This window comes from Aspergillus alliaceus, assembly GCF_009176365.1.
Source record: "Aspergillus alliaceus strain CBS 536.65 unplaced genomic scaffold BDW43scaffold_8, whole genome shotgun sequence".
Classification (NCBI taxonomy): Eukaryota; Fungi; Ascomycota; class Eurotiomycetes; order Eurotiales; family Aspergillaceae; genus Aspergillus; species Aspergillus alliaceus.
The window spans coordinates 87,824-102,087 of NW_022474691.1; the positions used below are offsets into that span (position 1 = coordinate 87,824).

General features: G+C 48.7%; 6 protein-coding genes across 6 annotated transcripts; 5 read left to right on the forward strand and 1 right to left on the reverse strand.

Moving 5' to 3' along the window:
- The first annotated feature begins 1,006 nt into the window (after positions 1-1,006).
- BDW43DRAFT_266920 (uncharacterized protein) lies at positions 1,007-2,041 on the forward strand. Its single transcript, XM_032040928.1, has one exon. The coding sequence runs from the start codon at positions 1,021-1,023 to the stop codon at positions 1,762-1,764; it is 744 nt and encodes a 247-aa protein (XP_031903270.1). The 5' UTR covers positions 1,007-1,020; the 3' UTR covers positions 1,765-2,041.
- Positions 2,042-2,941: 900 nt separating this feature from the next.
- BDW43DRAFT_298066 (Zn(II)2Cys6 transcription factor) lies at positions 2,942-4,563 on the forward strand (the record flags this gene model as incomplete). Its single annotated transcript, XM_032044505.1, has 2 exons — positions 2,942-3,085; positions 3,175-4,563. The coding sequence occupies 2 exons, from the start codon at positions 2,942-2,944 to the stop codon at positions 4,561-4,563; spliced, it is 1,533 nt and encodes a 510-aa protein (XP_031903271.1).
- Positions 4,564-6,361: 1,798 nt separating this feature from the next.
- Positions 6,362-6,877, forward strand: BDW43DRAFT_298067 (uncharacterized protein; the record flags this gene model as incomplete). The annotated part of the gene is made up of 3 exons (XM_032044506.1): positions 6,362-6,560; positions 6,594-6,747; positions 6,829-6,877. The coding sequence occupies 3 exons, from the start codon at positions 6,362-6,364 to the stop codon at positions 6,875-6,877; spliced, it is 402 nt and encodes a 133-aa protein (XP_031903272.1).
- A 1,151-nt stretch (positions 6,878-8,028) lies between these two features.
- BDW43DRAFT_308115 (uncharacterized protein) lies at positions 8,029-8,479 on the forward strand (the record flags this gene model as incomplete). The annotated part of the gene is made up of 4 exons (XM_032046410.1): positions 8,029-8,179; positions 8,232-8,297; positions 8,351-8,397; positions 8,456-8,479. 4 exons carry the CDS (start codon positions 8,029-8,031, stop codon positions 8,477-8,479), a joined length of 288 nt encoding a protein of 95 aa, XP_031903273.1.
- Positions 8,480-8,947: 468 nt separating this feature from the next.
- On the reverse strand, positions 8,948-10,302 carry BDW43DRAFT_323597 (uncharacterized protein; the record flags this gene model as incomplete). The annotated part of the gene is made up of 5 exons (XM_032049782.1): positions 8,948-9,422; positions 9,470-9,612; positions 9,673-9,897; positions 9,978-10,082; positions 10,144-10,302. The coding sequence occupies 5 exons, from the start codon at positions 10,300-10,302 to the stop codon at positions 8,948-8,950; spliced, it is 1,107 nt and encodes a 368-aa protein (XP_031903274.1).
- Positions 10,303-11,616: 1,314 nt separating this feature from the next.
- BDW43DRAFT_323599 (amino acid/polyamine transporter I) lies at positions 11,617-13,738 on the forward strand (the record flags this gene model as incomplete). The annotated part of the gene is made up of 6 exons (XM_032049783.1): positions 11,617-11,810; positions 11,953-12,042; positions 12,101-12,183; positions 12,271-12,514; positions 12,572-12,725; positions 12,776-13,738. 6 exons carry the CDS (start codon positions 11,617-11,619, stop codon positions 13,580-13,582), a joined length of 1,572 nt encoding a protein of 523 aa, XP_031903275.1. The 3' UTR covers positions 13,583-13,738.
- Between the last annotated feature and the right edge of the window lie 526 nt (positions 13,739-14,264).

Below are 14,264 nucleotides of genomic sequence, written 5' to 3' on the forward strand. Positions count from 1 at the left end.
ATCAGCGGTTCTAAGGCCTGGGCCGATGCATTCCGAAGAGTCGATGCCACGGTTTTGAAGCTCACCGTCGAGATGGCCTCCTTGGTAACAGGCTCTAACAGGCTCTTACGGAGGCGGATACAGTGGCAACGTCCGATCCATCGCCTCGGTCGGCTTCCCTAGAGCCTGCGAAACCGATGGTCCACTATCGATGCGGGGAGCCGACTTGACTAAGAGATTATGGTGATGTTGGATAACGAGTCGGAAGGGTAAAGTTGGAAATATATATATTTGTTGATCGGTAGGATCAACGTGGTGCAAGGATCATACCGGGAGCAGTCCGGAGTAGTTAGGGTTCGAGAAGTGTATATAATGGTAATGTCAGAGATATGTAGGATGATTATAAGTATGAATTAAAGATAACTATAGGGTAGTTAAGTTATAGATGTAGATATTGGGGTTGTGTGAGATGGAGTTGAAGGTGAGAGAGATAGGTGGTGAGAAAGGGCAGAATAGAGAGTTATAAGTATGGGAGGCCGGCCCGCTGTGTTTTGATCCTTTTCTATTTTTTGTGTTAATGAGGTACCAGGGGTATGGGGGCGCAGCCCCCGTGTATACCGAAGCGAAGCGGAGGTTATACTATATAGTGAAGAAGAGGGGAGTGATGTTGTTGAGGAATGGTAAAAGGGCGAAGAGTAGGAAGGGGTTTATTGAAATAAGCGAAAAAAGTCATACTGTTAGAGGCCTTCATTTCATTACCGCAGTCCGTAAGGACGAGGACGATACGGAGGCTGGGCCGGAGTGTATCTCTATGATTCCTTAATGAAATGAAGGCCGTGGGCCGAGACTTGAAAACAGTAAGCAATTAGGTGACAGAAGAAGTCACTTATTACCCCGCCAAAAGGCCGAAGACAGAGGACGGCCTTTGGCCTTTGAAAGTTACAGGTAAGGGCTTGTAAGGGGTAGTTGGAAAAGGAGGGTGTGATAGGTGGGCCGGAGGAGTGTTAGAGTGGTGGAGTGGGGCGTGGCGCTAAGCCGAGAATGAGTAGTGGGGTGTATGTAAGATATAAAAATATAAGATGGGAGACACAAGACATAAAGATCAGAAGTCAAGATGAGATGTTGCCTTTGGAGGTGTGGGATTTGATAGTTGAGTATTTGGACGGACGGGGTTTTTTTGGGTTGATATGTGTTTGGCCGTATGTAGAGGGCCATTACCAGGGAGAGGAGGTGTATGAGATCTTGAGGGGTTGTGGAAGGAGGATGAATGAGGAGGAAAAGAGAAAAGGGAGGGAGGCGATTGAGAAGTTGAATAATCGAAATAGGAGAAATGCCGGTAGGCTGGTATTTGAGCGAGCAGGGTGTTGTTGGCAAGCAGAGATGCTGGTCAGTAGGGGTGCGGAATTGGGAAATAGTGTGCGGCCGGAGTTTGTGAGGGGGTTGTATTGTCGGGGTGGGAAGAAGTTTGTGAAAGGGGTGAAGTTATACGAGAGGAGTGGGGGAAGGATGAGGGATCTAGGGAAGGGTTTGGATGAGTATTTCGGGAGACAATATGCGAGAGCAGGTGTGCTAGATGGCGCGGTGAGGTTTTTGATGAAGAGGGGCCTACGGGTGAAGGGGTTGAGCTCTAAGGAAATGGTAGAGGGAGATCGGGGTTTGATGCGGAGGCTGAGAGAAGAAGGGAAGGAGATGTTATGGACTAATAATGGTTGGACGTTGATTCCGATTGGACCGGAGGATGAGTTTGTTGATCGTATTCCCCGCCGGCCTTACTGGCGCTGTTAGCTAGGACAAGGATTTGATTTACGCTCGGGGCTATGCTATGGGGCTGGAGTTTCGAGATAATGGTTCGCATGCGCGGGCTGGGTAGGTGTTTCATTTCTGATTCCGAAGCCCACCATTTTCATTTGGTGCTGCTGGCATCAGGTCTGTCGCTGGCCCATTTGGTCGGTATGCTCTAGGTGCCGTAACTGGGAAGCCTTCTCTCCCGACCATTACCGGACCGGAGTCGTGTGCTGTAGTTGTAAGTCTCACTGCGTGGCACATCTGCTCTATCAAGCACCCCGGTTAGGCTCTTACGTGAATTCCAGAAGTTCTCTTTCGAACCAGATTGTTCGGACACGTGGTATTTCCCTATTATATGGCGAGATCTGAGATTCCCAAGGGGCCAGGTAGTCGCCGTGAGTGTTGAATTCAGCTCTCGCGACCTCCTAGAAGTGACCTATGCTAATCTGTTGTAAGAAGTTGTTGGACTCGGAAGAGCTGAGTGTGCTTGGTCAATATCCTTTAGGTGTGCTTCTTGCCTTGCTTCGGCTCGGGTGGCCGTTCTTTTAATTAATCCCCTTTCCTCTCACTTTCGCTATTCTGAGGAAGCCCAGCCGTGTGCTATATAGCGCTTTCTATTGTAATATTGCATATGGGAGCCAAATTCCGGTGACAGATTTCTATTGTTGTAGATCTTTCAGTCATGGACTTTGTATCTAGAGAACTCGATGAATTACAGGAATCTATGTTACAGAGAAAGCAAAAATTACCAGATAGCCTTGAAAACAGAGACGAAGATTCAATTTCCCCTTCTCGATCTGGTGGTGCCTTCGGCGCTATTTCCCCAGTCAAGCAGGCCTCAGAGTCAAGAAAATCAGTCGCCCAATGTTTTAGTCTGGTGCTTCGGAGGTGACACGTCTGTATGGCACAACGTGGTATCTATTAGGCTTTGGTTTTTCTTGGCCCTGGAGGTTCGCCCTTCACCCATTGTACTATGGAGTCTTTAGGGTAGGATGTTTCATTGCAGAAAGGGACCAGAAAAGCGGTAGTGTTAAATGTGGACCCTCGGGGAAGAATGATGTGCGTTCTTGGTCGTTACCGTCCACTGTAGTTTCTGCCTTATTTCGTCTCTACTCCTCCAGCCTCCCTTTCCCCCTGTTTGCTTTCCCACTTCGATAACAACCCCGTTTATGTGAGCATGCTGGGTATGGCCGTAGTAGATGCCCCGTTTACTGTCGAAGAGGCCTCAGCTCCCGACAGTCGACAGGCGCGAAAAAGACACCGCGCGCGCCACACCAAATCTCGCCACGGTTGCTTCTCGTGCAAGTTGCGACGGGTAAAGGTAGGTCTACCTCACCGGTCTGCCTTCTCTAATTGTTGGTCCTACCCCATCTAGGTATTTGCTGATCCACCCTGCTCGTCCCCTTGCAGTGTGACGAAGCTCGTCCTGTATGTGGCGCTTGCGCCTCTCGCCAGGAGCCATGTTCCTTCCCTGACCCAACCGTGATTGCGCACAGGCAGACCAGCTCGTCCCGGACGCCACATGAAGGAACACACACCCGCAGTGGTCGTGGTCTCCATAATTCGCAGCCCTTTCTGGAGCCATTGAGGATTGCTCTGACACCATCAGTGGGGACTCCCCAGTCAGTCAACGACGACCTACTGGGGATGGACAATCTCCTTATGATACAGTTTTTCCATATGTACACAGCCCAGGAGATGTCCCTACATCCGATAAGGAGCCAGGTCTGGCGGCGGGTGATTCCCAATCTCGCGGGAAGGAATTGCTATCTCATGCACCTGCTCCTCTCCTTGGGTGGCATACACATGATCACAGAGCGCCTGAGGCACGGGCCTGGCGGAGAAAGCGACGGCTTGGAGACGGTAGATTTGCGGGTGGTCATGGAGCATCATCAGAAAGGGTTAAAGGGCTTCAGAGAAGAGGTAGCCCAAATCTCCCAATCCAATGCCGAAGCCGTCTACGCCGGTTCTCTCCTCCTCGTCGGGTTTATCTATGCATCCTTCCAGGTCCCCGAGCTAAATCCTCCACCCATTATGACTGCCGATTCAGCTTTTATCCCCGGGCAAATCCCCCAGACATCTAACGGGCCCCAGCTAGGCTGGATGCGCCTGATCCGAGGGGTCTCGACGGTGGTAGAGGATCAATGGCCTGTCTTAAAATGCAGCCGCTTGCGGCCGATGGTGCTACACTTCCATGGGGATGAGTACTGGAAAGATCTGCCCTTTGCTTCATCCATGTCTCGGCTGAGTCACTGCTCACCGCGTCTCTTGGTATTTGCTCGGGGAGCTAATCAAGCCATCGTGGATCTGAAAGCCTTCTGGGCCGCCAGCCGGGTTCCCAGTAGCACTGAGCCCAGCTTCGTTGGCTCTCCTACGTCTACTTACTCTTCACCGACATTCGATGGGGCAGTTGACGAGCAATCAAGGGCCATGGACATCCTGGAGATGATTTATTCGCGCATTATCTCGGTGTTGCAGTGCTCGGTCAGCCAACATGGTTTCCCGGATGATTCCGACATCCAGGCCAATTTTGAAGAGGCCGCAGTGCTGTCCTGGTCAATGCTGATTCCCAACGATTTCATAGGCTTTCTCGAGACCGATGATCAAGTGGATCTTATCAGGGGATATTCCTTGGTCATCCTCGCTCATTTCTATGTCATCAATACCCTAGTGGACCGCTGGTTCTTGAACGGCTCCTTCAAAGGGGAGATCTACAGGATCCGAGAATCCGTCTGTAGTTTACGCAACGAGCAATTGGATCGGCTCATGATGTGGCCCGTGAAGGTTGCGACGCCGTGACAAAGCCAGACCGGGCACCTAGCTATTCAGATTAGTCCTGACCGTGACACTAACGAACTCAACCCCTCCTTTCAGAGAAGTGGCCAGGCGCAGAAACCTGCCCAGGAATTCCTGCTAAGACTGTAGCAGATTGTCACCGCCTGTCACTGCTATTATCTATACAATTATTCGTTGGCGGTGGTGCACACTCTAGATGGAAGCGACGATTGCACCAAGCCGAGAGCCACGAAATTATAGCCTCGCCCAGTAGGCGTACATCTTTAGCGACACTGGATGGTCAACGGAGGTTGATTTTTCGAACAGAGGCGACTTGGCCAGTGCCCACCCTACTTATAGTCGCCGAACTAGACCTGGCTTCTTTATTTGCGACTTTTGGAGCTTTCAATGATCTGGATAATGCCTTCTTTGGATAGACCGTCGGCCGGACATCCTTAACAGCTGTTGTTAATTGAGTTCAGTAACTAGGGTAGCTTTACGTTCAAATAGGTTAGGCTACTCGGGAGCCTAAACCTTGTGTACATGCTCGACGCACAAGAACCACTTCGTGGCATCTTCTCGCCATCTACTAGGTCCCCAAACTTCTCCAGGGCCCTTTATTTCTTTCCGCGATATCTGTCCTTTGTTCGACAACGTCTCCGTCTAGTCGCGAGCTGATAGCTTCGGTCTGCCATCTATATACAACCGGACATACCCTCTCGCTCCCTCCTCATTTTGACTCTTGGAATCCTGGCTTGGAGTGCAGCATGATAATGGATGCCTTCATCCTACGAGCTACTATACTACCTTCAGTGTCTGCAGGTTTGGCTTACTTCTAGCTAGCCAGTGACCCATCGCCCCGCCCGTGTTCCTATTTTCGGTCCGACCACCATGCCACCCTTGGGTCAGGTCTCATCTTCCCGTAGTCCAACGGCAAGTGCCATGTGCGCGAATGAGTCAAGTCCTTGTTTCTAGAAGAGACTACGCCCAGGCACTTGACTTTTTAGGGTTTGGTGTGGAGGTCCATGGGACGCCTCGCTATCAGCTCTATGGTCCTAGCGTAAAAGATTATATGATACTACCCACCTAGAGCACGCGTAGCACTTTGCTAGTATGTACAGTCAATTTGTCCTAAAATAAATTTTTAGTATGTGCAATATTAAGATTTAGTAGAGATAAAGTAGTATACAATGTTACGGTTAGTGGGGCGCCAGAATCAGCTCTACCGCCGCCTGCCCTGCCACCCCAGAACGCTATGTAACTACCCATTTGAATTGCTTTTCCCTTAGGAATAGCGCCATCACTGCCGCTTTAACCACTCTTCTCCGAAACTGCGAATGTATGAGTCCCCAGGTGCGTCAGAGGTGCGTCAGTCGAGGACAATGTGCTTCGTCTTCTCCCGTTCCCGCCTTCTTTGGGAAACAAGTTGTTTTCGTCACTCTGGCAGCTATTTTCTCCGACCTGACCTGCGCGGTGCCCATCGACGTTGTCCAGACAGACGTGGCTTCTGCCTTGAGGATGAGTTAAGGACTACGCTCACCCTGACACAAAGTATGCAACTTTCTACCTTTGTCCTTGGAAACCCGATTACTGACTTACCATGGCCAGTGCCAAACGACACCGGTCTGGACGTAGCCTAGCAACAGCTACTGTTGAAAGGAAACGCGTTTGCTTTTGCCTTGAGGACATTTGCCTTGAGGACAAAGGTGCGCAGGTACTGATTCCGAGGAACTGGCAAAACGTTAAACAGGAGCAGTAAGTAGCTACTAATCCTCTATAACCCTGAGCAGAACTTATGTGAATCTGATCTCTTAGATCGACTATGGATAGTTACGATACAAGGACCCTATATTCGAGGGAGGTGCTGCGCCAGGTTGCTGACTCAATACATTGGCAGCGAAATGAACTTTCTGTCACCCTCCCTGCGCACACTATATGGAGGGCTGCCATCCGAGCTGCCGAAGCAGCCCTCAGCGATATTGATAAACCGATGCTTTTAATGCCTCGCGGAACAGGAAACAGTTAAATACTTCAGGAGATGGCACGCCTGTCAGCTTCGGAATCGCCCTCGGGAAACGGCTTAGGTCTCCCAATTCGAACAACTATCGCTCTAAAAACGGTGGAACCCCGCTCGCCGCTGAGTACAGCAGCTCGCCAACGTCTCCGCAAGATGGCTGAAGAGGCTGCCAATACCGAATTTCGAGATCCGTATGTAATACTTCGGCCGGAATTAGGAGAAAGCTTCCTCCCTATTGTTCGTGCAGATCTTGTTTTACAAGGGGTGGACAGCAACGACACTGACCCTCTCTGCAAGCTCGATATCATGTACACTGTCTAATAGAGTGGGACGAAACAGAATGTGTCGAACATAGGTTCCTGCATCAGAACAAAGAACATAAAAATATTTTTAGGACTTCATCCAGGAACATTGTTTTCGCCCCGGCTGATGCGAGCGTATAAGCTGGTGTTGTTCCTGCTGGATTGCGGTTGGGTCGGCCCCATTGTCGTATCTGCATCGTGAGATTTAAGGGGGGGGGGGGCAAGGCACTCCATAGAGACTACCTGTTGCGTTTATATTGGTCAGGATCCTTGATTGCTGATTCTGATTCGTAGGGTCATTTCCACTGATTATATACCCCGGAATATTATCTAGGCACTAGTATAGAGTAAAGTAACAGCCATGCAGATCTGTCGAATTTCTCCTGTCAATCCTGTTCCTGCATGATGCGAGCTTACCGAACAGTAGGGCTCGTCTAGAGTAATTAGCATATTATGAACATAATCCTCATCATGCGTCTTACGATATATCACTTTTGTAAATAGGCTAATTGTGCTAATAATGAATACTGCAATAGTCACGGTACGGTGGATACCGGACAATACGCGCTCATCGCTTCCTAACTAAATTAGTATGGTATTGAAGTATAGCTAGACAGAGAGCTTAATACCCTTTTGAACAAGGTTCAAATAATGTAGAATCAATATTTCAGTAAAACAGGAAGGCAGAACAAGCTCCAGGTGCTACCGATCTTAGCTATGCCGTCAGATATGTATAGTGAGGTTTGTGATCGTGGGGCCGAGATATCACAATCTCTGCACCATCAGCATCAAGGATCATGCCATACTCTAGCAAGGTATGCTAAGGTTGAGGGCTGAAGATACCCTACTGCCAAGGGCTCACGTATGGCAGGGGATCTCGGATACTGGTAAACTTCGCCATGATGAATACTGAAGTCGAATGGGGGCGAAGTAAGCCTTGACAGTGAACCTCACATAGAGCGACCTTGAGAAGCACAGAAGAGAATCAGTATATATACAGAATCTCACCATGCAGGACGAATTTGCCTATATAACGACTTCACTCACCTCAACTAAGCTGAACAACAACCCAACAGCATCAATCAATCATTACCATCAAACAAGGATTTCTCAAACCCCTCTACAAAGGCTTCCACAAAACTTCCACAAAAGCCCTTCCCTAAAGCCGAGATGCGTTTCTTCGTCGCCATCCCCTCCATCCTGGCTCTTGCCTCTGCAGCCCCAGCCTCCGGTGCCTCGAACGCTGCGAGCCTCCAAGACCTTCAGAACAACGCTGCTACCCTCGCCGAGGCCAAGAAGGCTGCTGGATGTGACTGGCCTTGTATGTGCCTTTCAAAACCTGCTAGATAAACAGCTTACTGACTTTTTCAAAGCCTGCGTTGCCTCCCTTTCTGACCAAAGCCACGCTTGCGCATATGCAGCTAGCCGGGCAGGACTCGGTAGGTTCTACCGTTCTAATTCATTGATCTCTCTTCCTGATACGTCGTTACAGATTGGTGGGCTGATATCGCTTGCCTCTGGTCTGTTGGTGCCATTACTGTAAGTCTTGATATTTTGTTTCATTCGATAAAGTTCCCGGATCCTGACTGTTGAACAGGCCGTCTGCCATGTGTGTGCTTAGAATGCCGAATTGGCAATTGGCGAGCATGGCTTGAGAGTGGTGGAAGTGCAAAAGGATGAAATTACTGGGAAGAGTTGTACGTAGCTAGATTGTCCGCATGGAGTTTAAGTGAATGAATTGGTGGTTGAAGGCTTGAAACTATTGTGGTCATATGCCTACTGTCTTTGCACCTGATAAAAATAAACCGAATCATCGGAGACATATAAATCATGCTCTGGTGCATCATGTAAGATTTCCTATGGTATTGGTGAGGGTAAAACAGAATCCTCAGCCCAACGGCAAGGCTTTTATGGAATGCCTATTATATAGAAGTATGGTTCCCTCCTGTTACACATGAGAATATCCATTTCCCCTGCATCTGTACAAACCAGTTGAGTTATCGGACACATCCATGTCCATCATACGCCAAATATAGTAATGAAAGTGGGAAACGCCACTAAGAAAGAAACGTCAAAGATACCTAGATCATCACTGTTCCCCATAATATCTTGCCGAAGTCCTCCGAGGCTCTGTCACAGTCCACGTCCTCGCCTCTCGAATAATATGAGCCTGACTGTGGTGGCTCTCGGCGTCCGAGTCATGTACAGATCTTGCTGCCGTAGCAAATGCTTGGTCACCATCTTGGTCACGGGAAATGACGGATAACTCAACTCCCTGACTCCGAGTCAGGGTGTTGTCCTGACTAAATAGCGTTGTCTTCATATGTGACAAAGAACTTCTGTACTGTTTCCGGGAGCTCTCCTTGGTCATCCCCTCTGCGCGCATGCCCGTTGAGCGTAGACTGTCCATGAATGGCTTGAACTGGGGGGAGCAGGCGGTAACGATACTAAGACATTGGGCAGCTTGGGTGGCTATAGTAGCGGGCGATGTATCAGAGGTGGGATCCGGCGAGTTCGCAGTTCTAGCGTTGAGCACAAGTTGACATACGATAGCGGCGATCACACTAGAATGCTCAATGAGCGGAGAAATTAAATGGAGCGTTAGTCTCACAAAACGCGTAGTCCGAAAACAGTACCTAGCGTGACCTTCTTCCTCCATGGAGCCTGAACCCGTACAATTACCACGACCGCTTGCACGATTATTGTGGTTTCGGATAGAATGTTTGTCACGCCAAGATAGTTCCACCAAGCCCCCTTAACATCTTAGTTAGTCTCATTGATTTAACCCCTTACGGCGGCAGTGATGTTGCGCACGATGTTGAAGCATTCTCCATGTAGGTAGTTCCAAGCTTGTGGAGGCTTACACTGCAAGGTAGCTGTAATTATACCTGTTACAGCCCACAAGATAGTGAACACCTCCAGTCCAAAAGCAAAGGAGCGATCCAAGCGGAAGGGTGTGATGTTGCGAATGAAGGTGATAAGCGCCGATTTGGAAAAACAAATGCTGGTCAGGAAAAGGATAGTACCGGCATACTGCGACTATTAAATGTACGATCAGGAATGCCATGAAAGGATCAGCGATGGCGAAACACGATGAGAGATAAGGAGAAAAAGCAGACCTTCATGATACCCCCCATATTTGCTTCAGATAAGGATTCATAATGCTCTCCATATCCATTGGCAGTCGCCATAGATACAGCGACGGACTCCCCCACGCAAGCCACCTGCCATATGTTAGTTTAGCCTGTATGCTATCGTGATATCTAGAGTGACTAGTTGTTATACCACAGAGACAATACTTAGGTAGTCATCTGTTGTGAACCTGCGGAAGATCCAGTATTTGGTACCTAGACGAGTAAAGATGCTGAGAATGGCCGTTATCATGAAAAGCCAGGTCGTAACATTGACCGCGGGAGTCCAGCTATCCGGCTCAAATTTACGCATTGCGTAGATGAATCAGGCACAGTATTGAACACAGGACGGCCTAGCAATGGACCACCGGCTGAGCTCTCAAGGTATATTTAAATCCGAAAGACAGACTATAAATTCCAAGAATCGCAATTTCCCACACGAGGACCCCTGCCCGCCTATATCCAGAAGCCATGTCCTCGGTATCAGCCTCCACTGTGTTAGTACGTAAAAAGAACTTATACACCAACGTGAACGGCGGTCTTACTCCTGTCCTGGCATGACAGGGGTTTTGTATTTGAGCCCGCTCTCCTTCCTTTTCTACTACAAGATGAGTGCCCTTCGTGTTGGTTCTAGTACGCATAACACGAGACCCACAATCAAACCAAGTAGTACGCACATAGACATATGGCTAGACCTTAAGTGACATCTCGGCAAGGTTGCGGTTGGTATACACTATGCATTGTTTTACGGCATCAGCAAGGATAGGAGGTTTTAGGGTTACATGCACTAAGCAGAGGGGAAAAACACCGACAATATAGAGCTCCGGCGACCGCCCATTTTGTTTACATGCTGTGTGTCCTGATGGCGGCGTCCGAGAACGGACCATTTTAGTTTAGCGTTCGCCGGTCAGTGTCACTGTTTGGTCAGAAAGGTTCGGATTGAGGGTGTCTGGGATCGGGATTTACTCCGTACTTTGGTCTAGATAGAGTGAATTAAAGAGTGGCCTTTTACTTGGCCGCGGGTGACTGGATCGACAACCTTGCCTGACTTAAACCCTAAGGAGCAAAGATTGACCGCCTTTGATGCAACGTCGATAATTAACTGAATAACGGCTCGGAATGACTTCCCAATCGATGACAGCCCTGGTGGACTCACTTACCTAGACCTTGTGGATATTGTTACGAGAAACGGCACGGCCGGTCCCTATCTGTGGCAGTCACAAAAAAACGGTCCGGCCTCTAGATCTGTGGAGAGAGGTTAAATCCTTGCTAGTATGCGCTGTTTCAAGACCATTACTCGGAGTTCACCCTGCTAGACTTTCCTAACAATAAATTAGGTAATCTCGCGAGTTGGGCTGCAAAATGCTTTAATATTGGGAAGGGGGCACATTGAGGACCTCATACACCCCTGCTCCTGGAATGGGTTATTGCGCAGAGGTGCTTTTCAATAGTCTGGGGATTCTTTCGCCTCCGACCACTCCTTGGGGTATGCTCCCTTTTATCCCGTCACTCCCCAAACTCCGGGTTTGACTATTCCACACTATAACCTACCTCATCCCTTGGATTTGTTGCAGACCATCACTTGCATATGCATTTGTACTAAGCCAAAGGAGTCAAATACATTGTCATGGCGTCCTACGACCTCAAACAACTGCCGCCTGCTCGGTCGTATGAATTCGAGGAAAGGTCATCATTTCACAATGCAGACGATGTCCACCTAACTCGCTTGGGAAAAAGGCCTGTTTTGAAGAGAAACTTTGGGTTGATGTCAATGCTGGGATTCAGCTGCACAATTCTGATCACATGGGAGTCTGTGACTACGTAGGGCTCTTCCGAATAGCTGACCCTCCGTGGCTTTCATTTGCTAAAATTCTGGTTTCTACATAGGTTGTTTTTAGAAGCTTTTCAAAAGTATGTCTCATTTATTCCTCTCCGTTTGTCGCCCAAGTTAAGAAGAAATTAGCGGCGGTCCAGCTGGCAGTGTGTACGGTTATATTTTGGTCTGGATTGGCGTTGCGGCGACATTTGTCGTGATGTCGGAGCTTGTCTCAATGTAAGGCGCCATTGAACACCGTTGAAGAAGGCCCGCCGTCTAAATAACCATCTCCCAGGGCACCGACGTCCGGAGGGCAGTACCATTGGTGTTCGATGTTGGCACCCTCATCTTCAATGAAACTCTTTAGTTACATTACCGGTGAGTCGAAGCCAGCGACCCCGGGCTAAAACCACACGGCCCCTTACTTACATGGATAAGAAGACATTAACTAAGGTAATCTACAAGGCTGGACGACAGTTGTCGGCTGGCAGGCGACATACGCCTCTGTCTGTTACCTAGGTGGGATGTATATCGAGACGATTGCTATGCTCACGCATCCGTCTTACGAGCCTAAAATATGGCGTCAAGTCCTGATCGGCTATGCAATTGCATTCTTTGGCTTTGTACTGAACATCGCTGGAGGAAAGGTATTGCCGCGATTCGAAGGGGCAATCCTAATTCTCCATATTCTGGGTTTCTTTGCGGTCCTGTAAGTTGTTATCATATCCTATACGAATGAATGAAAATGTCTTGCTTATTCAGGTAGAGTCCCAATGGTCTATCTATCAAATCACAACACAGCGGAACAAGTATTTACTGAATTTTTGAACGAAGGCCAGTGGCCCACCCAGGGCCTCTCATTCTTTATTGGGATTATCGGGCATGTATTTTCTTTTGCAGGTGGCGATGCCGCAGTACATGTACGCCTACTCCTTCGATACTGTAAGATTGGGAAGCTTACTTGTTACAGTTGTCTGAAGAAATAACCAACGCCACGGTTGCCGTACCCTGCTCTCTTATGCTGACTGTGCTCATCAACGGAGTCCTCGGATTTAGCATGCTTATCGCCTTACTTTTCTCCGTCGAGAATTACGATGCGGCGCTTGCGGCTCGCGTACCGTTCTTGAGAATCTTTCTTGATGCTACGGGTTCCGTAGCTGGCACCACCGCTGCGGGCTGCATTATGGTCATAATGGGTACTTGCTCCTCAGCCGGTATGTTGGCCTCTACCTCGCGTCAGTTCTGGTCCTTTGCTCGCGACCGAGGTATCCCTGGATGGCGAGTGTGGACTAAAGTCACTCCTCATACGGCAATCCCGACATACGCTGTCATTCTCACTGTTGTCATCACCTGCCTCTTGAGTCTCATTGGTATTGGCTCCGACGTCGCATTCAATAATCTGATGTCTCTTTCCACGGCGGGTCTATGCTTATCATATCTAATTACAGGAAGCCTTTTGCTCTGGAGACGCTGCACGGGCGGTATTAGTGCTTCTAAGGATGAGCACACCATAATCAATACAGCAGGAGCCCAGCTTGTTTGGGGCCCTTTTCACGTTCCCGGTATCTGGGGGATTCTCATCAATATCGTTGCCTTGATCTATTTGGTGGTCGCAATCTTCTTCAGTTTCTGGCCGCCCATGAACAATGTAACAGTGGAATCGATGAACTACAGTTCTGTGGGCTTGGGTGGTGTAATTTTCTTGAGTCTGATATATTATCTTGTGCGAGCCAGGAAGGTCTACAAAGGACCTATCGTGGAGCTACACATCGGTTGAAGTCTGTATGTTACATACAGGCAATAAGACCATGATGAAAATACTGAGTGAGCACTCTCTGGATGAGGAATCAATATGCATGATGTTGCTACTGTTGTGTCATACCTCGCATTCATGGAAGTGGGACGATTATCGGGTCCTAATAGTCAACCTTCCTTTCCAAAGAGATATCTTCAACCAACGCAGATCTTATTATTCTAGAGAAACTGAATGAAGACAAGGTCGCTTACCAGGCATTGGATAAGCGGTAACGCAATCCGGTGGTTATTTTTGTTGGGTTGTTCTTCTTCCTTCGTACTCTCATAGACGCTACACTAAGTGAGCTACAAATGAGATTCATTACATACTGGACCACCTTTTCTTGGAGGGTCGGACACCTCATATTGCATCTACCGAATATACTCGTCAACTACTACGTAGTGTAAACATTACAATATCGAATGCCCAACGATCTGTACATGAGCTATCAACAAACTGTGCGCGATTATCGAGCCAATACAAATCTCACACAACTCCTAGAGTGTTCGGTCTGGGTAAGATCTGCCTTGAAACAACTGACTCGGGGCTAGGTGCCGAATGCCAACGGAGACACAGGATTAAGATGATTCGATCAACCCTAGACAAGAAATGCCTGCCCTATGTGCGGAGAGATACTTGTCACCTGTAGGGCGCGAGTTCGGTG